The sequence below is a fragment of the Topomyia yanbarensis genome, chromosome 3, assembly GCF_030247195.1.
Source record: "Topomyia yanbarensis strain Yona2022 chromosome 3, ASM3024719v1, whole genome shotgun sequence".
Taxonomy (NCBI): domain Eukaryota; kingdom Metazoa; phylum Arthropoda; class Insecta; order Diptera; family Culicidae; genus Topomyia; species Topomyia yanbarensis.
In genome coordinates, this window is record NC_080672.1 from 39,886,800 (window position 1) to 39,913,909 (window position 27,110).

Genomic DNA, 27,110 nt, shown 5'->3' on the forward strand with positions numbered 1-27,110 from the left:
GTAGTCATATTTGTGATACAGTTTTGGAATGCAGTGTCTAGTCCTGTCGTTGGTTTAAAGCGCTCTACTTCAAAAATTGAACACGAAGCCATGAAATTTTTATCTAAAATTATTGAAACTTAAAAATTGCGATAGTTTGAAAGAAGAATCTCTGGGTAGAAAATTGCATTTTTAAGCTCTTATGGCAATATAAACAATTTGACGCCTTCTGGTTGAATAAGGGACCGTATACCCTCGTGCCCCTCACTGTATGTAACGTCTTTTGGAAAAACTGAATCTGATAAAACCCATAAATTCTGATTTAGCAACTTTTCCAAACCTATGCGACGGATCAGTTGAAGTGAAAAACGTACCCAATTTAGCCATTTTACGAAATTTTTATTCAATTTTCCATATGTACATGCCCTAAACTCTTCTTGCATTAATTCTATTTACAGTTTACAAACAATGCGGATTAGATTTCAATATATTCGTGTCAGCGATTTTCACATTACGGTTGATTTGATGGTTATGCTTAAAATATCGTGTATTACTTCTTAGGCGTCTCTTTCTCCTAGGACTTTGACTAGCTTGGATTTGATTGAAAATCTTGTCTTGTTTATTATGGCTTGTTTTTCTTATAATTACTTTATTTACTTATCTTTCAACTTTATTAGCTTTTTTTTGTATTGACTTGCATGATATTTGGACAGTATAATCGTTCGATCCGTATACCAGAATGTATCGAAATATTCGTGCAAACAACATATTCGCCTTGGATTCGTCAAGCATTCGCATCGCGGTGCGGATCTGCCACACTAGTTCACCGCTTCGATTTTTTGCTCAGCTAGAAGCGAAAACCTTCGGGTAGGTGGATATAATGAGGGACACTCTCCCGCATCGCCGTGCACTAATTAGCGGCGTGGCACAAGGAAAGTCGCGCGATTCAGGATGACTCACATGTGTGGGCCTCGTTAGCTGCTGACGGACGTTTGCTTTTCGTTTTGACGAGGATGACAAAGTTTCGACTATTAATTGGAGGTTTTTTTCTCCCTCGGATCTCGCTTCATTCGATGGATGCCGTCCTACCTGGAGGGATTTTAATTAGCTGGCATCCTGGACACTCGCAAATATTACATTGGCGGGTTGTAGGTAAGCTTGTTGTTCTGTGATGGAACTGGAAGGGGGGGGGGGTTTGTAACGAGAAATTATATACTGTAAATTAATGTCACTTGTTTTCAAATTGTCCCGTTTGTACATAAAAAAAGTGCTTCCTTGCAGAGGTTGTAATTTTAGTTGGGAGTTGCGAGAAAAAAGACGTCGAAAAATTCTTCTTTTGTTTAGTGAAATTGTTTCGACTCACAAAATAAATTACAGAATAATATAACAATGATTTGCGTTTTCACCTATTCTTTTGCTGCGACTCATGTCAATACTTATAATTTTCTTGTTATTCCAAAGCACAAGCCTTCTCTCTAAACTCGTAAGCTCAGCAAAATACAGAAAATTTTCATCCTCTTCTCAACTAGTACAACACAACAGAAAAGAAAATTAAAACAAATGATTAGCGGCGGTAGTTTTATTCAGTCCCCCGAGTGGGTCCAGCAGATACCCGGCGGCTCCACCGCCAGCTCCCAACAGCGACGAAAAGGGTGACGACAGGGCGGCTACTGCGTGATGATGGTGGTTCTGCAAGTTGTGGTTCATACTCAAATGGTTGACGGCCGCCTTCTGGTGGTGGTTCTGCAGCAGCGAGTTGCAGGACGTGCTCCACTTGTTAGCGCTGCCGCTATTGTGGTGGTGATTGTTGTTATTGTTGTTGTTGCTATTGTTGCTACTATTGATGACGGTTAGACTTCCGCTTCCATGGCTACCGAGCAAGCCGCCACCAACATTCAGATCGGAGTCGGACAGTTTGCCTACAAAGAGAAGGAGAGAGAAAGACGAAAAAATGTAATAGATATTAGTGGAACTGGAAAAATGATGTGACAGATACAGATGATTTCGGGGAGCGGAAATGACGATAGCTGGCAAATGCTGCTCACATGTGGTGATCACACGTACCATAATTCATAATTTATTGAGTCATGGGTTACTTTATTGTTGGAATTTATTATGTTCGGCATAAATTCGGGAAAAAATATCAGTCGTGACATAACTGACTATTCGGCAATTTATAGTGTTATGTTTCGATGTTTATTTCTGTGAGCTGATTTCAAATCAACCATAGAGAAACCGTGTCCCCCATCAATATATCATATACGTTTGCCATTGTATCGCAGCAAATAAAATTCTTATTAAAAAGGTCCTTCGCTTTCGCGACAGGCAAATAAACTGTAAATTTAGGATAGTGCATATAAGGTTTCAAAACTGTTTTTCCTTGAAAACGGTGGGGTCAAAAACACGAAAAACCTTTTTATTTATAAGGATAGGTGCTCCCCTCGCTGTGCTAGAAGCTGCTCAATTTTTACCTTCCAATGCTCAATACAATTTTCCTAGAATATTTACAATAATCCAATTGCGTGGAAATTGTAGCCAAAGGCAGTCTAAATTGATAAGTTTTATCAATTTTCAATAATATTGCAACATAACATTAACAATAATAATCATTTTCCGTCGTCAACGAAAACTGTTCCTGGCAGCACTGCTCCGTTGGAATCCAATTAGACTAATTGCAATAACTGCAGTTCCAGATCTGATCTTTGTAACTGTTAATATTAAAATGAAAAGTAATAGTCACATTTATTAGCCTTACTAGTTTTTGTGAGCAGATCTTGCCTCAATTAAAAGTTGAAGCTGTTTAAAAACGTTGTTATCCACAAACAACATGAGCATGAACGGGTTAATAAAAAAGGAAAGGCATCAAAATCCAAAGGCAATCAAATAAGTCAAATTATTAGCTTAACTAAATCAAATTAGTTGAGCTCATCAAGTGAAAAATGGGACAATATGAAAAAAGTTATACCATTAATAGAAGAAATTAAATTGATACAAACTAACAAAATGGCTAAAATGAATGAAGGGAATGGCTGAAGAGAATCAATCAATTCAATAAAACGATGAAACTGAAAAAAATGTTTGAACAGGAAGAAATTAATTAAATTAATAAAATGAATAGAATGAACAAAATATTTAATAATAAAATAAAACGAAGAAAAAAAGAATAAAAAGAACAGAATCAATAAAATAAGTAAAACAAATAAAATAAATTAAACAAGTGAAATACTAAAATTAACTGAAATATAATAATAATGCGGATAATATTAAATAAAAAATAAACAGAACAGAATGAATTCAATGATTAAAATGAAAAATTAAGCGAGACCAAATCAGTTATAAAAATAATGGGATAAGTCAATTTGTGTCAAATTAATCATTTGGATGAATTTTATACATTGAAAACAATAAATAAAACTAATTAAATGAATGACTTGAATAAAATACTCGAAATGAATAAACTGATCAGAATGGATCCAAAGAATGAAACGAATAAAATAGATATAGCGAGCTCAAATGAACAAAATGAATAAAAAGAAAGTTGAATCAAATAAATGATTAAAGGTAAATGATCATATATCAAAATAAATAAAATACACAGAAAAAATATTTTGTAATTTTAAATTTATTTTCATGCACATATTCGGAGCATGAATATAAATGTAAAATTAAGTTCCACAAAAATACACACAACTTGTTGTGCTTTATTCAACGAATTTTATCATAATTTTACACGTTGATTGAAAATTACAGTTCCATTAAACGGCAAACCAATGTACTTTATATGTATTTTAAATCCAATATTGCTGTAAAATAAATGATATGTAATATTTCACGAACGAAAGTGTAAAAGTATATACTTTTTGATGCTCTCATTGAGGGCATCGAATTCAACTTAATTTTCAATCAAATTTTAAATTCAAGCTCTGTATGTTTACTTTTGTATTGATTTACATGTCGTTTAAATTTCATTATTTTTTGGTGTGTAAACAAAACGAATAGAATCCATGAAATGATTGTACTGAAAAAATGAACATATGGAAAGAATTTGAAAAAAACAATATTTAAATATAGTAAATGAATAAAAAACAAAATATACGGATTTGAGAATGTTTTGAAATGTTTGGTAAAATCCAAATATTTAAAAAATGACTAATTAATTTACATTGCACTTTCTAGTATTTCCGTTTCACCTTTTCGTTCCTTTTTTTCTTTTCTTGACAGCATCGTTCAAGATTATCTGGTGTTTTTACTTAATTCAAACGTTCAATTTGTTTTGAAATTCAAAGATGTCTTTTTGGTCACATATTTCTAAAAAAAGAATTTCGTACAGTCAGGTCCAGTATTGACAATAGTAAACTGAGATTAGGTGACATATTCATTCAAACCCCTTAAAACAGAGCGACAGAAAAAGAGAGGGAATACTATTCGTGAAATGAGACAGGTACATATTTCAAAGTATTCATTTGTATTGAAGTAAATAGAAAAGAGTTTAACCGTTATGTGTCCGACGCGGTACCCGGGTACTTTTTTAAGTTTCAATTAATGAAATTTCAATTAATTGGAACTTTGTGACATCTTAGAACTTCACTAAGTCAATCTTTTGGCGTAATAATATTGTTGATATAGCAAGGGGGAGTGAGGAGGGGCTCCTGATTTTTTCACTACGTAACAGACCGACGTGGGTACCTGGGTACCCACAAAACTGAAATGTCAATAACTAAGGGAATTTCCAACCCACTTCGAAATTTTTGGGTGTTTTTGGATTCAGGAACTCATTCACTTTCAGACTTGGTAAAAATGAATAAGGTTACTTCATTCGGTTCCCGGGAATCCGGATTTCCGGAAGCAGGTTCCAGTGCTGGGATACTATTTTTACATTTCAATGGAATACTAGCAATATGGGTAGCAAAATTCTTGGAATTGCATCAGTAGGCTGTATCTCGTAATTTTGGAACCATTTGGTGATTTGACCCCGAAACGGACTTTCCGGAGCTGGTTCCCGTGGGGCCGTGAATGGCCATTCCATTCCAATTCCATTTTTTAAATTTCTATAGGGTCCCGTAACAATAAATAACATACTTCCAAGGCAATTTGAAGAGTTTTGATACTCATATTGCTAGGACATTATTAAAATTTACAAATCATTCCCTAGTACTGGAACATTGCACCGAAAAATCCGGATTGCAAAGAACCAGATCCATTCATCCGGTTCAATTTTACAGAATCAAAAAATGGACGATCTCCTGAATCCAAAACATCTAGAAGTGTTCAAATTGGTTAGAGGAACCCATAGTTATGAGCATTTCAATTGTCGTTACGGAGACATGGAATAATGAGTCCTATACAAACGAATACCATGACGAAGACTATAAATTGTGACTGACATTGAAACTACAATTGAAGCGAGCTCAGCATAGAGCAAATATGGGCAACTGAAACTTTCGCTATAAATTAGAAGAATAATTATACTTGCATCCCCCATTGAGAGTTCAAGGGGTCTTTCAGAGACTTTTTTTAGATCTAATTTGTGAATATTTTTAAACTTTGATCTGTTATTTTTCATAACAGTTCATACCAATACAATGAATATTGATTTTCAATTACATCACAAAACAAGTCTCGTGTGTTTTTTGTAAGCGGCCAATATTCATGCTGTTACAATTCACTTTGAGAGAAAATTCCAAACAAATCGTAACTCGCCGAGAATGGATGTTAACGTTTTATGAAAGAGAAAAGTTTTCTCTTTCGTCTCTTACTGTGATTTTTCATCGGCGTTTAATGGTTTGTCCAGAATTTCTTCTCAAGGTGAGTTTTGACGGTTTGCTTATTGGCCATTTCGAAACACTTGTGATAAGTAATCTTAGTTTCCAAATGACTTATTTGAACATTTGAACAAATTTGAATTTCAAAATTCAATAATAGACACGAAAAGTTTAAAAACGCACGTCGAATGTTAGTTTTCAAAATTTTCATCTTTCAACATGCATATTATTCAGTTTTCTTAATCCTACACTGATTAAAATCCAAACGTTAATTCTATTTGCTTCAAACCACTTAAAATCCATATGAAGAAGAAATGCTAATGTTATCATGCGCACCTTCTATGTGTCAACTATAAACTATGTATGCACACACATAAGTTATATGTGCGTATTATTATAGAATCGGATTTGATGTGCCTTATAGTTATGAAATGTGAATGTAAGACCAATATTTCTTGTAAATACATACATTAGATTTATGTGCCAGCAAGTAGTATCTATATGCCTCAGCTAATTGCAAAAATCTATATGTGAAATCCAGGCATAACGTTTACATTTTTTTGAGTGTAGCATATACAGGGTGTTTGGTTCATGGTTAAGAATCTCTCGGGGGATAGACTGCCATATTTGGAGAAAAAAATTGTTCTACACATACCATCAAATCTCAACCGTTACAGAGTTATTGAACTTTTTGTGTAAAAAACTTATTTGTCTTAAAATACCTCTAACTTTAAAAGTATACTTTGTATTTTAAATGTTTCAGTTCCATTCGAAAGGTGAGAAAATTTCCTATTGAATGGTGTTCTCATATCTTTTAAGTAATTAGTTTTAATTACCTCTTAGCTGTAAAGTAGTTAAAAGTTAGTGTTTTTGAGGAGGTTTTTGCTAATTTTCTCGAAATAATTAAGTATGATTATAGCAATATCCATTATCCAAAAGTTAGGTTTTAGGACGATTCATAATTTGTTCTTGGACGTCATATTTCTATCTCTTCTCATTTCTTTGTAATTTCATTACTATACTTTTCCTGTAATAGACTTGCATGTGCTTAAAAGACTCTAATCTAAAAAATATGCTTTATATCGTTATTTACAAGATTTCATTGGAAAGCTGAGAAAATGTCCTATCAGTGTATGTACAAATATCTTTTAGTTAAGTGTACTAAATGATTTTTTACTAACGAAATAACTCAAAATTTGTGTTTTTTTGGAGTTTTTTAATTATTCTAATTATTAATCAACAAAATTTATCGTCACTATTGTTCATTTGATACCCCTTAATGTTCTCTATAACTTTTTATTAGACACTTTGTCTATATCTCTTTTCATTTTGCTGCTATTTAATAGTTAACACAGCATGAGCTCGCCACAAATGTAGTGGTTCGAAATCGTTATTTTTGCATATGAAACGATGTGTTAAAAACGATTTTGCGTCGAAACCAAAAGAGATAATTAAATGGAGTCAAAGAAAGAACTGTAGAACTTGCTGAGATGCATTATTTCCATGATAATAATGGTGATGTTTATTATTTACTATTTTAAGAAAATTTACGAAAATGCTAATAATAGCACTAACTTTAAACTAATTTACTTTTAAAAGAATACTAAATTCACTTAACTAAAAGGTATTAATACATTTTCCACTGTAAAATTTTCCTGGCTTTCGAATAAAAAGAAAAAAAAGTACAATAAGTGCCGTAATTTTTCAATTAGAGCTGGTACTAGTGAAAATGAGATAAAAATATCCAAGTTGAATAACCCAAAATCATGAAAATAAGAAAAGGTAAGTGTATCATGTCAAAGAACAAACTAAGCAGCTCATCAAGACTAACAATCTGAATTATTAAAATGATGAGGTTAACTATTAGGATTTTCAAGAAATGAACGAAAAATCGTTTGGAATTGTTTAATTTTCAATAAATTACTTTGAAAAGACTACTTAAACTCATTAGCTGAAACATATGAGGACATCACTCAATTCGAAATTTTCTCACCTTTCGAATGGAACTAAAACATTTAAAATACAAAGTATACTTTTAAAGTTAGAGGTATTTTAAGACAAATAAGTTTTTTACACAAAAAGTTCAATAACTCTGTAACGGTCGAGATTTGATGATATGTGTAGAACAATTTTTTTCTCCAAATATGGCAGTCTATCACCTCCCGAGAGATTCTTAACCATGAACCAAACACCCTGTATAAACTCTCGGTATAGATTGAATTAATTTGGAGTTGACGAAGTTTTAAGATTTTTGGTCACTTGCTTTCCCATAGCGCAACGTTTCGAAGGGATAACCATTCATCTTCAGGGTTAAGCAGTATTTAAACATCAATTAGCTATAGTTTTCTCAGAATGCGAACATTTTGTAAATTTTCGCGAGACTACATTTTTTTCTTTGCCAAGTAGAGTGTAACATCACATTTATTTTCGTGAGTGACTCTGTTGTATACTAAAATGAAAAAACTATTTTTAAGGAAACGACAGTCAAAAATAAGTTTTATCTTCTGAAACCTACGTATCGCATCGAACACACCAAATTAGCTTGGACATTATCAAATATTTCAAATTAGTAGAAGATCTTATGACACATCTTATAGGTAGAGGTCGTTTGAAACTTCGTCTAATGGTCACGTTAGGCCTTTCATTTGAAACTAGGTTCGATAAAATCGGTTCAGTCATTGTTGAGATGATTACATGATATTAGTGTACATTAATTTAAACGCACACAATTTCCCAGTTTGCCGAGCTGAGTAGATTGATATATGAGACACCCTCCGGGGTTCGGAAAAAAATAAAAACTTGAACGAATCCTATACATTTATTTTGTTAGGGTTAAAAAATGGGTCAACCTGCCGGAGTGAGGCCGAACTCTTGCTTATGAGATTAATAAGAAATAATCTTGCCGAAGCACATCTTTGTGGTAAGTTCCCTGATTGAAGAATAATAGAGATATATGCATGAGAGCATGATTAAATTTGATATGAATGACAAATGCCCTAGAACCCCAACTTCTCATATTCTGACAAAGGTCGCAAAGGTCCCGTTCGATTTGTAAGATTTTTTTCTCATTAGATAAACTGCACAAAATGCATAATTTGCAGCATAGAGCAGAATTATTATTAGGAGTAAGACATTTTTTGGACAAAATTCCCAAAACTCCAGCTTTCACTATTTTTTGGGAAACGAGAATACTATCATTATAATGCTAAAAAAAAATTATTAAAAAATGGTTTAAATCATAATTTTCTGAGTGCTACTTCAAAAGTTATATCATTTAATATATTTTTTCTTCATATTTTCCCATAGTTCTCAAAAACTTCAAGCGAAGTGGGCGGGTTTCTAAAATTGTCCAAATCATGGGGAAATTTGGCATCTGAGTTTACTTTAACATTTGTCACAACAAATTTAAAGCTTTTTTGCAATGCCCTAACGTACATTCATATAGCTACAAACATTCAAATTCACCAAAATCGTGTTTTTGTTCACATTCAATCGTATTGCATTTCAAACAGCGTCGAATTTATAGCTTTTCAAAGTTGTTTTTATGAGTAGGGGATAGAAAACAACAAAATATTTTAATAATAGCATCTCACAAAATCAATAAAAACAGAATTTCTTTTGGGATTTTTTTGTTACAATCAACTAAACAAACATTTTTTTTTATTTTTTCATCGAATCGCTAACCGTGTACTAATATACCGGCTCATCCACGCCAAGGTATAACATTCAAAGCTTTGGTTTAAAACCCCTCTTAAAAAAGCAAACTTTCAAGCAGGATTTTTTTTAAATTGACTTAAGATGAAGCAGTCGAATTACACAAAAAGTTTTTTGTGTGGCAAGCGATCAGTAGATGTGTCAAAATAAGCCAGTTTTTTAATTAAATCTGGAACCGTCTACCGACAAGTCTACATTGACGAATACAGTTTCGACCCGTTTTTATAAACTCCCGGTTTTATGCGCCCCCGTTTTTATGCACCTCCGATTTTATGAACTTTTTGTACCCGATTTTATCAACCTCCTGTTAATTCATTATTTTATGCCAGCAATTCATGCCTACAATCTTACAATTGTATTTAATTAAGGTAATGAGTCTTGCATTGTGTTAGGTAGTAGTCAAAATGTAAGGTAGTTTACCCAATTTCGGTCCTATTTAAGGTAATTGAAAACTAGAATCACATTTTGCTTGAATTTTCAAAAAAATCAATGATGTGTGTTTTCATGATAAAATAACACACTTCCACATATTCTCCGTGTAAAACATAACAATTGGAAGAGACACCGTATATAGTAAAAATTTCATATTTAGCAATATTTTTTTAAATATGTCGTAGTTCATGACAAACTGCAAGCAAAATTTAAACCAATGACTATTTTTTGCGGAATATCTGTAAACCCCGGTCCCGAGGGTACAATTTAGTGCATATTTGTCTCAGAGACTGTGATGTGTGTTCTCTAGTTTATCTACTCCTATAAAACGATCTCCTGCCAGCGCACTTGAGTCATCACTAAAACAAACTTCGAATTGAATCAATAGCTGATTCTTGTTCCTATTTTCTATTGTTATCTCCTATGTCATCCAAACGGATTGATCTATTCACTTAAAAGTAGGAACAAAACCACCAGTCCGAACCAACGAGAATGGGTCATGCCAGTCGAAAGCCACTGACCTAGGCTCAAACCGCCCATCTCCATAATAAATACGCGTGCAGGTTCCAAATTCTATGATATCCGTTACGGAATATTGTTTGATGATGAAAACCCTTAAAACATAACAAGTCTGTTTTTCCTACTGTTGAAATTCTACGCATAATTGTCCCACAAATAAAATAATCAAAAAAGTAAATATTAAGTGTGTCAACTAAGAGATGGGTACGATATTAAAAACTACAATAGTGAGATCGATCCTGTACAACTATTGATCTCTGTCATCGCTTCCAAAAACTTAAAACAAACTCATCCATTTCCGATTTTAGTAAAACTTGAAATCGCTTAACAAGAAAGCTCTCAGTGCAATCTTGATGAGCAACGAAATGAATAGAAAACATAATTTGTGTGGATGGTAGATGGACCAATATGCTGAGAATTATCCGATTTCTGTCAGATTTTCCCACTGAGCATTTTTCGTAAAATCTACCGTAAATTAAATTTTTCTAATGAAAAACTGGACTAATTACACTAGAAACGTTGATTATGAACGTAATTTTAGACTGTAAAGCTTTATTTGATCCACCGTTTCTCTCCAGATCACTAATTTAATTTTCATCGTGCATTTCTTAGTTATCAGTTTTAGAACATAGGCGTAGAATGGCAGTAAACTACCAACGCTGTGTGTCTAATTAATCAAAGAATAATTTCTGCATCTCATTTTTAAGGAGATTAAATGTTAAATTTCGTTGACAGAATGCATTGTCATTCATAATTAGTCTAATTTCAGATCGATCCTTTGCTTGGAAGTTGGATTAGACAACTGTTGAGCGGTTCGGTTGAATACGATTTTTTGCGCTGATACGGTATTAGGTTTAATTTTTTTGCAAACTAACAATTTGAGACAATTCTCAAGTTGCTTCTAATTATGTAGGATGGAAAAAGGAATTTTATTTTTTTTCGTTTTTATCAACTTCCCCGTTTTATCAACCAAAATTTTTCGGTTGGTTGATAAAAACGGGTCACTACTGTACCTCCAAAAGTGTCTTCTTGAGCTCTCATGACACTAGCTTTGTACTACTTTGGCTTTCCTAAACAGTGGTAAGTATCACTCCAGAACTTGACTTTGTCAGAAAATGTAGGGCAATCGGAAGCTAAAACTTCATAAAATCGCACTCCAGGTCCTTTCTTCAAAATCATCCAGTGCAGTACCCTGGGTTACTCTTTTGAGTTTGAACCGATCATATGGTTATCGGTTTTTGCTAGTATTGCTCTTCTCCCATCCATTCTTCTTCTTGCGTTTATTATATTTATTATGCATAATTAACATGTCGTTTGCAATTTGGCATTTAACCCAATTATGGAAAAGTGTTTGATAGGGAGAGTGGAGATGCCAACTTGCCATTAACATTGCGCAGTAAATTTCTTCTCATTCATTTGGGATATCTTTAATACTTTTTGTACGCTTGATTTGTACTGTTAACTTTGGAAATGATCATTAAAGTGTTAATAAGAAGCAATAGTCCCCCGATGGCTGGCTGTTCGGAGTTCAAATTGCTCGTTTCGAATTATCGGAAATTGATAGCGAGTGATTTTCGTACATATTGCTAAGATCCTATTCTCTCTAGATGAATAGATACCTCTACTATATTCCACGCGGCTTTATTCTGTTATGTAACGCCCCGCGGTATAATAATTCTAAAAATGCTTATTCGACATTCATATTTCTACTGGAGGTCGCACTCGTTAAAACTTTGATCTAAAATGAAAAGGCAAAGCGCGCGAGTAGTTAGCTTAATCACAATATCTACCAAGATATATCCAGATTCATTTCCCTACCTACTAACACCAATCCTACCCTGCGACACTTGTGGATGATGCAGAGAATTCCTCGGTCACAATAGTCACAAGTGTTGAACTAACATTCCTTCCCATCCCAAAATTGACTTGCATGGACGTGGCTGTCTACGTTATTGATCATATTATAATCTTAGTCCCTTTAGGTTGCACGTTAAGTATAATGTGCTACTCCCAAGTGTCATACAATTGGTTCAATATGCAATTTCAACAGACTTTGATCAATCACGGGAAACTCACGAGCGGTCAACTAAGCTAAGCTAACATGAGCCCCGTTCATCGAAGAAAACGAACTAGCAATTGATTAGTATATATCAGCGAGGAATTCTGCCATTACGGCAAATGCGCGAATTTGGCTAATTTAGTGTTATTATTCAATCGGCCCTGCCATCAATAAACTCTGCCATAATACCTACAAAAAGAACCAGTATTTTCATCTACTTTTTCAAGTCACTTCCAACACCAACCAAGATCTAGCAAGTGCCAAAGTGAAGTGAGTAAGCAAACAAAATAGTCCCATTTGGTATCACATGATGGCTGGGTCGTAAATTTTTCATTAAAAAAAACTTACATCCCAGTCAAACATACCAACTAGCGCTAGCGAAGAAGACTTTCGTCTCGTCCCGTTCCTATCCAGTATCCTCCCCGCCTACCGACTGGTGCCCTGATGGTATGATCGTTCGGCTAGGAACTGGGCTGGTGTTCCCGAAAGACATCAGCGAGCCAAACAAATCAAGTGGAAAACGCTTTTGTGCTCCAGTTTTTTCTTCAACTTGCTTATTTTTCTATTTTTTCACACAAAGTGTGTAAAGGCACATACAACACACAGGAACACGCGCGCACTAATGCGCTCGTGATAGAGCTTCTTGTTTGCCGCTTAGTCCTTCGCCAACTTTCTTTTTTAGCTGAAGGGGATCGAGAGCGATGTGAGTGGCACATTTTTCCGATGTGGGGCCTCCTCCCACTGAACCGGCCGGGATCAGTGAATGTTGCGTAGGGTATACGTAGCACGTGCTTTTAGTTAGCGCCTAGTAGGTAGGCAGGCAGTGAACATTTCTGCTACCGTGTGCGAGAGAACGCGCCAACCCCGGTGACGGTTCAAGGCGCGACATTCCCCGAAATAATGTGACGCTAATTCGTATAAATGAACGGTGTAACAGGCAATTTTCTTGATTAAACAATTTAATGCATTATGCGATGTCGGGGGAAGTTGGGTTTCTTTTCTTTTGCGAAGGAACTCTTCAAAGCATCTTGTTGCCGTAGCATCGCTTACTCGCTCGTATAGTCGGTAATACCGAGTGCGTTGAGAAGCAACTATTATTTTAACATAAGGAATTACAGTGAAAATTAGTCTGCCTCTTTTCGTCTACCGTAGACCATGTTTGAGTGTAATTCGAAATTGTAAAACGAGTTACAAGGGAACAATTTTGACACGATAGTTCTTATAGGCAACCACTGAACTTACCGTTAATGGGTTTAATGTCACCATTGGACTGGTGGGAGGAAGCACTCGAATTGGGCGTGGTGGAAACCGTAGACAGTGGAGAACCGGGTTTGATATCCTTGGGGGTCGTATTGCCGGCACTTGTTTTCTGTTCACTCTTCACCGATGATGAATCTGCATTGTTGTTGTTATTGTTGCTGGTACTGCTATTGTTGTTGTTATTGCTGGAAACTTTCTGCTGGGCGATTCGTTCTTGTTTTCTAAACTTCGCTCGCCGGTTCTGGAACCAAACCTGGAAAGATAAGAAGATTGCGTGTGTTGAAAAACGTCGTAAAAGTGTGGTTATCGTTCGATTCTTTATTATTTAAGATAATACGCAAAGCCCTTAAAATCAAGCAATAAGATGTAAATGTTACTGACAATATAAATCAGATCATCATTTATTACGGTCATCCCGTCGGACATAAATCTAACCAACTTGTGTAAAATCATGTAAAATCTTAACACCATCGTGATCATGAGTTGCACCTTAACTCCGATAGCAACAAAAGGCGTGTTTACCCAAAATTCAAGGTTGTTTCGATATTAACATTCGAAATGATTGTAATAAACAACAAAATAATTCTGACATAACGCTATTATATGTACGGTATTAATAAAAAAGAAGATAGCGGCCTGAAATTCGGTTCAAAATATAACCATCAAAAATATTACCATTCTGGCACTACACTGTTGGGAGTGCAGCAATTCCGGTGTGTCATAGTAGAACAGTAGGAGTATCATATTTTCTCGCAAAAACTGAGTTAAGTAATCAGGTGCTTTTTATCTATTTTCCTACAAAAAGTTTCAAAGTTCTGCCGATTTTCACCCACAGTTCAGCTGGTTTGAATCCGTGGAATATTTTCACCGATTGGGAATAATGTTGCAGGAGTGATTTTCACAAAATTAGTCCAATTTTTGAACAAAGCAGTTTAGTAACAACAGTTGTGAAGAGCAGTTCTAGTAAAATTATCATTATGGATCAATTGTATAAATCAAATTTAAACAGTATCAAATGCTGTGCAAAGGTAAACAATCCGAAGTGTAATCGTAATAATTTACGCCCAGAAGTCGCCATCTTGGATTTCAACAGACATAAATTTCTGGCACCTATTCGTCAAGACCTTTCCGAAAATACCAAGTCAGTCTATATTCTAGACTGTGAACTCTGAACTCTGCACTCTTCACGCTGGATTCTGGACACCGGGTTCTGGCCTCGATATTCTGTGCTATGGACTATGGACTCTGAACTAAGGTCTCTGGGGCCTTGATTCTGGACTCTGGAATCGGAACTCTAGACTCTGAAGTCTAGACTCTGAACTCTGGAATCTGCACTCGGGACTTTGGATCCTGGACTCTTGGTACTCCCCTCAGGATTCTGGATTCTGGGTTCTGGTCTTTGGACTACGAAAACTGAACATTAGATTCTGGACTCTTCACTCTGATCGCTGGATGATGGACTCTTGGCGTTGGCCTCGAATTGCTGTACTATGCACTCTAGACTCTGAACCATGGGCTCTGGTATCTGGGGTCTTGATCCTTCACTCTGGAATCTGAACTCTAGAATCTGGACTCTGAACTATAGGCTCTGCACTCGGGTCTCTGGATTATGGACTGTGGGATTCGGGACTCTTGACTCGGAAAAATTCGTAATGCCCACCGTCAACACTAAAGGCAGTTGTCGGAGTGTCTTTTTTATGAATTTTAATTTGGTGAAATCCTGAGGCCAGGTCTAAGGTTGAGAAGTACTGACAGCGACCAAGTTTGTCTAATATGTTAGTTATATTTGGGATTGGGTAGCGATCATCTATCGTTTTTTGTTTAATTTACGATAGTCGATAACCAAACACCATTTTTTCTGACCAGAAGCATCTATTTTTTCGGTACCACCCAAATGGATGACGAATTTGGGCTTTCTAAGGAACAAATAATACCTTGGTTTAGCATTTCATTTTATGGATTCTGATCTCTGGCTTCTGTGCTCTGGACTCTGAGCTCTGAACTCGGGACACTGGGCTCAGTATTTTGGGTTGAGGACTCTGGTCCCTGGACTCTGAACTCTAGTCTCAGGATTCTCGTGCCTGGACTCGGATCACTAGATTCTGGATTTTGAACTATGGATGCTGCACTCTTCAGGCTGCGTTCTGGACTCTGGGCTCTCGCCTCGAGATTCTGTGTTATGGACTCTGGATTCTAGCTTCTGGGTTCTGGACTCTATGCTCTGGAGTTTCAACTCCAGTCTCAGTATTTTGGGTTAAGTACATCGGCTCTGGATTCTGCTCTCAGAGCTCTGGACTCTGGCCACAGTAATTTGGGTTGAGGACTCTGGGCGTTGGACTCTGGACCCATGATTCTCGACTCTGCTCTCTGCACTCTGCACTCTGAACTCTGGACTCTACTCTGAGCTCTCGCCTCGAGATTCTGTGCTATCGACTCTGGACTGTAGACAGTGGTCTCTGAGCTATGGGCTTTGGGTCTGGATTCTGGATTTTAGACTCTGAACCGTGGACTCTGGACTATGTGCTCTGCACTCGGGACTCTGGACTCTTGACTCCGGACTCTCTCCTCGGGACTCTGGGTTCTGGTAGGTGGGTTATGGAATCTAAACTCTGGATTATCTTCTCTAAACTGTGGATTCTGGACTCTGAGCTCTGGAATCAGGACTCTAAACTCTGGTCTCACTATTTTGGGTTAGGGACTCTCAACTTTGGGCTGTTGGCTCTGGATTATGTGCTGAGGACTCTAGGCTCAGTATTTGGGGATAAGAACTCTAGACTCTGGTTTCTGGTTTCTGGGCTCTAAATTCTGGGCTCTGGCATCTTACATCTGAGTTCTGGACTCTGAAGTCTGCACTCGGAACTATGGAATCTGGACTTTGAGTTTGAATCGGAATTTTCTATTTGACCGCACTCCACAACCCGTTACTCCGGAACCAGAAGTCGGATCGGGATGAAATTTAATATCATTTTCCGGGGACGCAACACCTTTCATCTGAGAATAAGTTCGGTCAAACCTGTCAATCCATCTCCGAGTTAACGATATGACTGTTATTCTGAATTTCCGCCAGAGCTTCCGAAACCGACGATGGTGGCTATTGTAGCCAGAAAGATTTTGAATGGCTGTTGGTGGCTACAAATCCAAGCAGTAATGGTCCCTTTTTTTTTAAAAAAAATTCACCTTTTTACATTCATCGCAGAATCGAGATTTGCTGCGTGATCGCACTCATCGCCCTGCAATTCCGGAACCGGAAGTCGGATTCATTAGGAATTCGATGATAATCAACGTTGTACCTTTCATTTGAGATTTAGTTTGTGAGTTCTGTTCAACCAGCTCTGAGAAAAGTAAGGTTTTTGGTCACATGCGCACACAGACGCACATACACACATACACTAGGGGGCAGCAGGAAAACGAAGGATGGGAGTTCGGGAGCTTAATGACATCCCCTCCCGGACCTATTGCGAGTTGGAGAGTTTTGCTAGGATAAGGAAAAGCCATAACTCCGAAAGCAGCTCCGACGAAGCGAGTCTATGCCGCTTCTGCTAAGATCCTAAGGTTCCAGTAACGAGATAGCGGCCCGGTGTTGGGACCAAATAAAATGGAGAAAAACAAATAAATTCACACATACGGAGCAGGCGCGGCGAATCCGTTCACCAGAGGTGGTTTGGTGAGGTCACCACCACCAGCAGCAGCTGAAATTATTCAGCAAGAACAGTAGGAGGGGAAGCAGTAGTAGCCGCAACAGCCAGAGTAGAGCGGTGTAGAGTATTCAATTGAATACTTTACATTGACGTCACAAATGAACTCGAGTGTTCATTTTTGACAGTTCGATTATATTCTTTACATGGACTTAGAAAAATTCTTTGCGATTTGCTTCAAGCGAATCTAGTCGTCCACAAATTTTTTCTCCAAGTCCATGTAAACAGTACTAGTGAAATGTCAAGAAAAGTGAGGTTAACTCAGTCAGTAAAGAGCCTAATTGCCAAATCAATGAGTGAAAAGGCAGAAGTTAAAGCTTTAAACCAGAAGATGGTGATTGTGTACAAGGACCTTGATGAAATCACGACGAAAGACAAGCTGAGAGGTGCACTGAAGTAGCAGTGTAACCTGGGCGAGGTGCACATGACGATCTGGTTAAAGAAGGGATACGGAGGAACTCAAACAGCGATGATTAGTTTACCGGTAATCACTGCAGACAAGGCGCTGGAGGTAGGCAAAATTACGGTTGGATGGTCGATATTCTCACTGAAAGCCGTCCCACGAGTGAATAAACAAGCGGAGAAATGTTTCAAGTGTTTGGGCTTTGGACATTTGGCAGGGGCTTGCAAAGGCCTAGATAGATCCGGGATGTGCTAGAAATGCGGCGAGACAGGCCATCTTGCGAGAAACTGCACGCAGAGACCAAAGTGCTTGCTTTGCACTTCAGCGGACGGAAACAACCATCAGACGGGTAATGGAGATAACCCAGATAAATCTGAATCACTGTCACACTGCACAGCAACTGATGTGGCAGTCTACGATAGAAACTATTTGTGATGTCGCTTTGATTGCAGAGCCGTATCAAGTCCCCCTGATAACGGTAATTAGGTGGCGGAAAGATCGGGAATGGCAGTGATACAAGTTATGAGCGGATTCCCCATTCAAGGAATGGTAGAACGCTCATACGATGGCTTCGTCAAAATCAACGGCGTCTTCGTGTGTAGCTGTCCAAGGTGGACAGTAGAACAGTTCAGCCTAATGCTGGAGCAGTTGATCGGTCGGGCTGTGGAGTGGAGCAGTAGAGTAACCAACACAAGAGGATGTATCCTGCAGGAAGCTCTAGCGAAGTTAGACATACGATTGTGCAATGAAGGTTCTGTTAGCACATTTCGGAGAGACGGGAGGGAGTCTATCATCGACGTCACATTCTGAAGTACTTTATTGAAGGCGAACATAGATTGGAGAGTATTCGAAAATGAAGGGGTCGACGACGCCCGCCGAAATGTGCCTGGGTAAGCTGAAGACAATCGTCAAGGGTCTTTTCCCGAAGCACTATCCAACTACCTGGTCATCGACACCGTACGGCGAAGAAGAAGGAGCAAACACGGATGATCGGTAAGTGACTAACGATGAGCTCGCAGAAGCATTAAAGCGCTTGGAATCCAAGAAAGCCGCCGATCCAGATGGGATACCAAACGTGCTGCTGAAAGCTGCGATCCTGGCATATCCGGATATGTTCAGATGGTGCTACAGAAGTGTTTAAATGAAGACAACTTCCCCGAAATGTGGACGGTCCAGAAGCTTGTGTTGCTGCCGTAGTAAGGGAAGCCAATGGGCGATCTTGCCCCGTATAGGCCCATGTGTCTGCTGGATACACTCCGAAAACTCCTGGACAGAATCATCCTTAACAGATAGACGAAATGTACGGAGGATGAGCGTGGACTCTCCAAGATGCAGTGCGGATTCCGCAAAGGAGCGTCGACAGTGGATGCGATTCGAGCAGTGCTCGAGAGTGCTGAGGAGGCATCTAAACAGAAGCGAAGAGGAAATCGAGGCTGCACTATGGTCACGATAGATGTGAAGAATGCATTTAACTGCGCCAGCTGGGAAGCCATTGCTGCTGCGCTGTTAAGAGTGAGGGTTCCCGACTATCTATGCTAAATCCCGAAGAGCTACTTCCAGAGCAGAGTGCTGCTGTACGAGACGAACGAAGGCTAGTAGTCAATGCGAGTCACAGCGGGCGTTTCTTAGGGCTCCATTCTCGGTCCAACTCTTTGAAACGGGATGTACGGTGGGGTCTTAACACTGCGGTTGCCCAGGAAAGTGAACATCGTGGGTTTCGCGGACGACGTGTCACTAACGGTGATGCGTGAGACACTTGAAGAAGTGGAGTTGTCGGTAACGGAGACAATAGACGTGATCGAGAGCTGGATGAACGGGGTCAAGCTGCAAATAGCTCACCACAAGACGGAAGTGTTGTTGATCAGCAACTGATGGTGCAGCAGATGCACATCGACGTCGGATGGCTACTGATTGCATCGAAGCATGTACTGAAGCAATTGGGAGTGATAATCGACGACCGGTTGCGTTTCAACAATAACGCATATACGCCTGCGAAAAAACGGCGACAGCAACGAACGCAACTGCGAGGGTCATGCCAAACGTCGGTGGTCCGAGAAGCAGCACGAGACGTACCTACTGTTTCGTTATCAATACTCCGATATGGAGTTCCTGCCTGGGGTGCTGCGCTGAAAATCAAGCTGAACCATGAAAAGCTGAACTGGATATTCCGGCTGAAGGTCGTACGAGTCACGAGTGCTTACAAAACAATATCGTCGGAGGCACTCTAGCTGAGAATGTTCCCTGCCACCAGCGAAGAAATGCACGTAATGCAAGAAAACTGCTCAGAGCGGACTCGTTGGTTAAGTTGAAGCAAGAGTGGGATCACGCAGAGAAAGGAAGGTGGACCAACCGAATCATCCCAAATGTGTGGAGAGGTGAACCTCCATTTGACATAGTTTTTGTCCGTGCACGGATGCTTGCCGAAGTACCTGTTTCAATTTGGACATGCTTCTTCACCCCTTTGCCCACAGTGTGTGAAAGTGCGAGAGACACCAGATTACGTGGTTTTCGAATGCCCTAGGTTCGAAAAAGTTGGAAGGGATATACCTGGTGTGATAGTTGACAATATCGTCGAAGGCATATGCCACGGCGAGCATATCTGGGATGCTGTCAACAGACAGGTTACGAGTATACTCTCCGAGCTACAGAGAAAGTGGCGAAGGGACCAACAATGTAGCATTATCGGCTAGAAAACCGCCATGAAACCACAAATCGGGTTTCGGGAGAAATTCCGCCATCGGGGAACTCTCCGTCGGTGTAGACTAGGTCCACCCCCAGGGACCAATTGAGTAATTCGCGACGTAGCACCGGGTTCAGGTCGTCGGAACGCCAGTGAACTGGACGTCAGGCTCCACCGGAATAGCCAGAACGACCTCGACACCCTACCAGGTCAGGTAGCTCACGAATAGGTTAGATCTATCGCCGGGAACTTGCTCGAGTACATCACGTCGAACAGCCAGCAGCAGGTCGTTGGGGCGCTAGGGATAAATCCATTGCTGAGGAATTCAAAGTAGAGTAGAATCCAATTGGCTCGCGAACAAGCCAACGGTACCGAGACAAATTCCACCACCGGGGAACTCTCATTCGGAGTAGCGTAGTTTCAATGCCGTATAACATCTGAGTAGATCTGGATAAAGCTGGGTTTTAAATAGCTGAAGAAAACGGGTTCTGTGTCAGAAGAAATACCGTCATCGGGGAGCTCTCAGTCGGAGTAGAGTTAGTTCACCGCTGGGGACTATCCAAGTAGATCGTGATAAGGCTGGGAGCTTAACGACTTACGGAAACAGCAGCTGAATGGCTCAGAAAATCAGCAGCTAAACGGCTCATTGACATGAGAACTAAATGGCGATGTAATTGATGAAGACGAAAAGCAAGAGAAGAGTCGAGAGCTAAATGGCTCAAAGGTCGAGCTATTTTATGGATCAAGTGAGGCTCCGAGAAAACTGCGGAAAGGGCAAAAGAATGAGGTTCAAAGAAAATGCAACGAGACACCTCTCCCCCTCCCACGAAGTGTTTTTGATGTTTTAGTACTTTTTCATTGGTTAGGCAGGAAAGTGAGTCGTGAGACCCACAGAGTGCCAATCCACTACAGACCAGGCTTTTGAAGCCTTTTAAACCTTATCCTAAAAGACACACGAGGTACTTGAGAACCAGAAGTCTTCCTTCTTTCGGAATCACAGGGCTGACCTTGGCACCTGACCGACTGGTATCAAGATAACGGTTTCAACAGAATATTCGACGTTGGGATTTTTTCCGCCAACGTAGTCTAGGCCCTCGACCAGAGACTAGTTCGAGCAGATCGTGAAGTAGCACCTGCTAATGGTAGTTGGGGCGCCAGTGAATTGGAAGTCACCCAAGATCTTCCACTGCCAAAGAACACTTCGTCGAAGTAGGTAAGATCCACCGTAGGGGACTATTCCGAGTAGTCCCTAGCGAACCTCTGACTGGAATCGTGGGAGCACTAGTGAACTGGACGCAATCCTTCACTTGGAATCGTTGGACAGACCTTAGTACTCTGCCGGACAGCAAAAATTGGTTTTTTTCACACTCTTTGTGCCAGTTTCTAAGAAAATTGGACGCATTCAGCCATCTATCGAGTGAAGATAGGTGACCATACTTTTGCTTTACTATCCCCTGTTTTTTCTTTCTATTTAATATATTTCCCGTAATTCCTGATTTAAATTTTCATATTACGCTGGACTCCAGGCCCGTACATAAAAAGTTCCAGCTGATGGTAAAGTGGATATCGAACAAGATGCGCTATCGAAAATTTCGATTTCCTGTTTTAAATCATATACATTTGAACTCGACTAAAAATAATCAGCAAAGAATTCTAAGAGCTGGCGCAGAAATATTCAGCCGTGACAGCTAGGTTCAGAATTGTGATATTCTGTTTAGAGCAAGCGGATGACGTTACTGGCGACAAGCTTTAATGTATGACTAGCGCATCTACATTGCCGCTCACAATGTTGGGATCGATGATGTATTCACCAATCCTTATTTACCCTCTTTTTAAAAATCCTTGCCTCTGAGAGTGAATTTCAAGTGGCAATTTCATAAGACTTTGCCTAAAAAAGTCTTGTTGTATATGGTTCGTCTCCGTGTTTCGCTATTGGTACCGCGCGCTATGTATCTGATGATCCCCTTGGAAGGACATCTGTAAATATTCCTAAAAACGATAGATAGATAAGTTTCAAGGTAAAGGTTAAACATTTTCTTTTGAGACTGCCAAATATAACAGTTTGAGATAGCGCTGAAACAAAACCGAAGCAAACAACCACTAATTGGTAAACGTTTCCCAACGTTAGTCGTGATTTGAGTTTGGATCTTTCTGCATATGTTATTCTGCACTTGCCTTGGCCTTCTGTGTGTACACCGAACTTTTAGAGATTTGAAATTTCTGGCCAAATTATTGATTTACACGAGTTCCAGCTTCATCTTCCACAAAGCACAATGGGCCGGTTTCAGATTTTCCAATTTTTCCATTCATCTCCGATTTACTCATTTCAATCATTACATCACCGAAATACGCAGGACCTTAGTAACGGTTTTAGGTTTCATGGCTGTTTTATAGCCGCTAGCACATGCAGCGTACTATAAAACAACAATTGTTTGCTGGGGATGCAAACTCTACACTTTAAAAAGAAACTGAGTATCATTTTGGCTAATTCCTGCCAAGAAGGAAAAATACTTGCAACAATTTCGTGCTCACTCTTTAAGCTGTTATCAACCTCCCAGTTGACTAAAGTCTGTAACAATGTATTGGTATATTAATTAGGATTGTTGCAAAGAAGTTTTCGTAGAAGTGACAAAATGAAATCGTATTTGAATAGTATACAATAACTTTTCTTAAGCCCTACAATTAACGTGGTTGGGTAGCAGTGGGTTACAATGCTATTTGAGATGTACCTCAGCATGTTCTTCCGCCACAGCTGTTCATCTATTTTCGAAGGATTCTTGTGCATCGCTTACATAATTCTAATTAGTGCAAAGAGCCCCACCAAAAGCATGTATCCACTTTCACTACGCAAGTAGCATTGTAGGAGGGACAGCTGCCGAAATATATCAGCAACCATTGTGCCGTTTCCTCCCACAGTATCATACCGTAATTGCGAATAATATTGTGATAATGTAATTAAAAATAACATTACAATAATTCAACCAAAACAGTGTCCAATAAATTGAGGCAGCAGCAAGTCAGTGGGAGGGTCCAAGAAATTTGAGTCGCTTCGTTTCTAATGGTGCAAATCAAATGGGCACATAACTTGACGCGTACAGAGCAAGAGAAACGCTGTAGCTGAGTGCTCCGAAAAAGGACAAAATTTAGCATTTTTTATGACAATATTTGATTTTTAATATATAACATGATAATATTGTAAAACTGAGTCGTCATACGTCGAAATGCCAAACAACCCAATTTTTAAGGGTACCATCCCTACTAAGGGAATAGAATCTCATTTTTAAATTAAATTAGTTATTGGAGAGTCGTTTCAAATTCCTCCTCATCATAATCCGACAATAACTTAGCGACAGGACAAAGCTAGCGCTGGATTGACGCTAGATCCAAAAAAGAAAACTCTATTTGTGTTTCTGAGCAAATCCGTAGTCCTGCATTATGTCGCGTAAGGAAAAGAATTCTGATTGAGTTGGTGAGAATTATTGAAACCGAAATTTGGTTTAACTGGACTATGGACTATGCTATATTTCTCCTTAGTGGAGAGTAGATTTGGGTAAAAACTATTTTTTCTCCACTAAACAGAAAAAAAGTTATTACCCAAATTATCCTTTTCTTGTGGGATATCACGCAGGACTAAGAATTTGCTCAGGAACACAAATAGTGATTTTGTTTTTGGGGTTAGCATCAATCCGGTGCTAGCTTAGTCCTGTCACTAACTTAGTGTCGGATTCTGATTAGAGGAACTGGAAACACCTCTCCAATTTAGTTATAGTTTTTGTGTCGTTTACGCACAAATACGGTTCAAAACAATTTTCTCCTTAGTGAATAATTTTTTTTGCCTGAATCTAATTGCCACTAAGGAGAAATATAGCATAGTCCTTAAATTCAACGCTAAATATTATTCCGCACATTTCAAACGTACACCTGTTGTCTACAAGCTGGAGTTAAATCAAATCTGACAAATATGAAAATAAAACACGTTACGTAAATAATTACTTTCCACCCGAGAGCCGTCGCCTCGAATGAGTGTGATTGATTTGCCATCGATTCGTTGGTGTCTGGTGTGCGGCAGTAGTCTCATCGAACTAAATTCAGAAACCCGATCAAGCTCTCCAACCCACCTGCAAAATGCAACTAGTGATTGAGTAACTCGCCCTCCGCCCCGGTTTCAGCAAGCCCCAAATTTGATGCACTTTTGGTATGTGCCAGAGCCGAGAACCAACCGAAAAAAAACTGTTGAATTGTTTTCCAAAAATTCCAATTTCATTTCATAAATGGAAATATATTGGATCAGGTGCCCCGACCCCTTGGATGGGAAGCATTCGCAACCAGAAGCACAGAGTGCACCGAAAATTTTAATATCAATAATCGATTCGCATCAGCGCATCATAACTCATCCACTTTGCATGGGTGCTTGGGTGCGTGTGAGCGGATGGCGGCACCTCCGCCCAGGCAGGGCCAGGTATTTCCCGTTGCTTGCGTTTTTGTCACTGTTTGTTGACACGCGATAATGCGTATTGATTAATGGCACTCACTCACCCGCGCGGGTAGTCATTTGGTAGAGAGAGACACACACAAACACAGAGAAAGAAAGCTAGCTGCCAAACAGAGTGAGTCGAAGTTCTGATATAATGTGGCGTAATTGAATTGAAATTTCAATTCAATTTTCGACTGACTTTGCGTGGGATGTAGTTTTGACTACACACACACACTGGTGGGTTGAGAGCGAAATGGCAATGAAGAAATATGTTTTTGTTATTGTTTCATTTTCCGCTGGATGGCTCGGACATTTTTGAATGTTGCATATAATCAACAAACATTTCAAATATTTCATAACTAAGCAAGATATTATATATTTAGCTACGTCTTCCATTTAGCAACATTTTACAATTTTCTTCCGATAGAATCGTAGGCTATTTATTTGGGTTGGTTAACCACACTAGTACATGTACATACATACATTACCGAAACCAGTAATGCGACTTCTGGAGGGCTAAGTATGTCAACCATCACTGTAACATGTATGTTTGAAGAACTTTTTTGTTGAATGAACACCTCTGTGTGGCAAGCATCCTCCCATCAAAGACATTTTACCCGGCCACAATCGTACTTTCACTCAAGGCGGGTCGCAGATGCGAACGGAAACCCGACCTCCGGGCGAATGTCAGAACTTAGGAACAATTTAATTCATCATGGAAAACGTCCTAACGGGGTGTTACTGCTTTCCTCGGTCTTCTTGTTTTTCCATCCCTCTCCCCAGTGAAGCTAACCGCGTCAATGCAAAAAAAAAATATGGGTGGCAGGAAAAATCATCCAACAACAATCGCTATCTTTATTTAGATAGGTATTAAAGTGTCCGACTTAAAGCGAATGGTGGGGCGTGAAGATTGCTTCACTTGATTGAGGATGAATGAGAAAAAAAAGTTCACTGTTGTTTGCTACTCGGGTGAAATCGAAAGACAAACGCTTGAGACCACGAAAAAAAACACCAACCGCTTGTATGATGACCATCACCCGGAACTAGCTAGAGTGCCGGAATCAAAATTCATTTCCTAATGAAATGAATAATTGATTGAGCTGTAAGGGAATCGAGTCGGAGGTGCTTTCAGTTCAGTGTTGGTCTTTCGGATTGTGAGAGGACACTGCTAGCAGTGTCACAGAAACAGAGTAGTGCGCCTCTGCTCGATTAGGTCATCGATTAGGTCCGATTGGGACTGGATGCTGACAATGTATGTAGTAGAAAATCTGTTGTTCATTTACTGGACTTGAAAATAATTTGGTTGATTATTGTTTCGACCAAATGACCACAGTCAACTTCAAATTGTCGTCTGAGTCATAGTCTGCAAATTTCCAATTAAATTTTCGAAAAAAAAATCTGTAATCCGTCAGGACAGTCCGTCTTAACGCGTGGGCATACTGGGCAGGGCCAGGGGCCCCGCACGTAGGATAAATATAAAATCATTGTAACTATATTTTAAAGAAAAGTCGCGCTCAATTGCTCATTACTTTTTAGCGTGTGGATAACAATAGATCAACATCAGCTTGGAATCGCACATTGCATTGTATCCCAGGTGATCAAGATGTTCAAAGAGTATTAGTGCGGCAGGAAACGAGGCACTACAATTTAAACGCCAATCCAACATTTTGATTCAAGTTTCGATTTATTTTTAGCAACTACAATGAAACGTTCGGACACCCTGTGTACAAAGTAAGGAAGATGCCGGACCTTAGCAAACCAGTTAGAAAACCTTGTTTGGGAAGCGATCTGCAAATGTGGCAAACTATTCATTTCCTCGTCACATCTGAGTCTGTCAACGGACAAATCCACATGGAAGCATCCAAAAGTGACTTCTTGCGGTCTTACGAAGACTCGACATTTTTTGGCCGGATTTGGCATGTCTCGCTCAGCCTAATCAGCGTTAAGGTGGCACAGAACCAATAATGTTGATTTTGCACTACACTCCGCCCAATCACAAAATTTTAAGCATTTATGAAGACAAACGTTCATGAAATCCCAAAAACAATAATTAAAAATGCCCTTGAGAAAGTGTCTACGCGTATCAAACTAAGCTTTACCTTAGATTTGATTAAATGTGTCACTTTGTGCTGT

General features: G+C 39.0%; 1 protein-coding gene across 1 annotated transcript in view; it reads right to left on the reverse strand.

Annotated features, from left to right (window-relative positions):
- Positions 1 to 395: 395 nt before the first annotated feature.
- Positions 396 to 27,110, reverse strand: part of LOC131691398 (paired mesoderm homeobox protein 2B-like) — a 115,712-nt gene continuing 88,997 nt past the window's right edge. Inside the window, exons 3-4 of the mRNA XM_058977760.1 lie at positions 13,708 to 13,978; positions 396 to 1,898 (exon numbers count right to left, since the gene is read on the reverse strand). Coding sequence (XP_058833743.1) covers positions 1,531 to 1,898; positions 13,708 to 13,978 — 639 coding nt within the window. The 3' untranslated portion in view covers positions 396 to 1,530. The remainder of the gene's footprint in view (positions 1,899 to 13,707; positions 13,979 to 27,110) is intronic.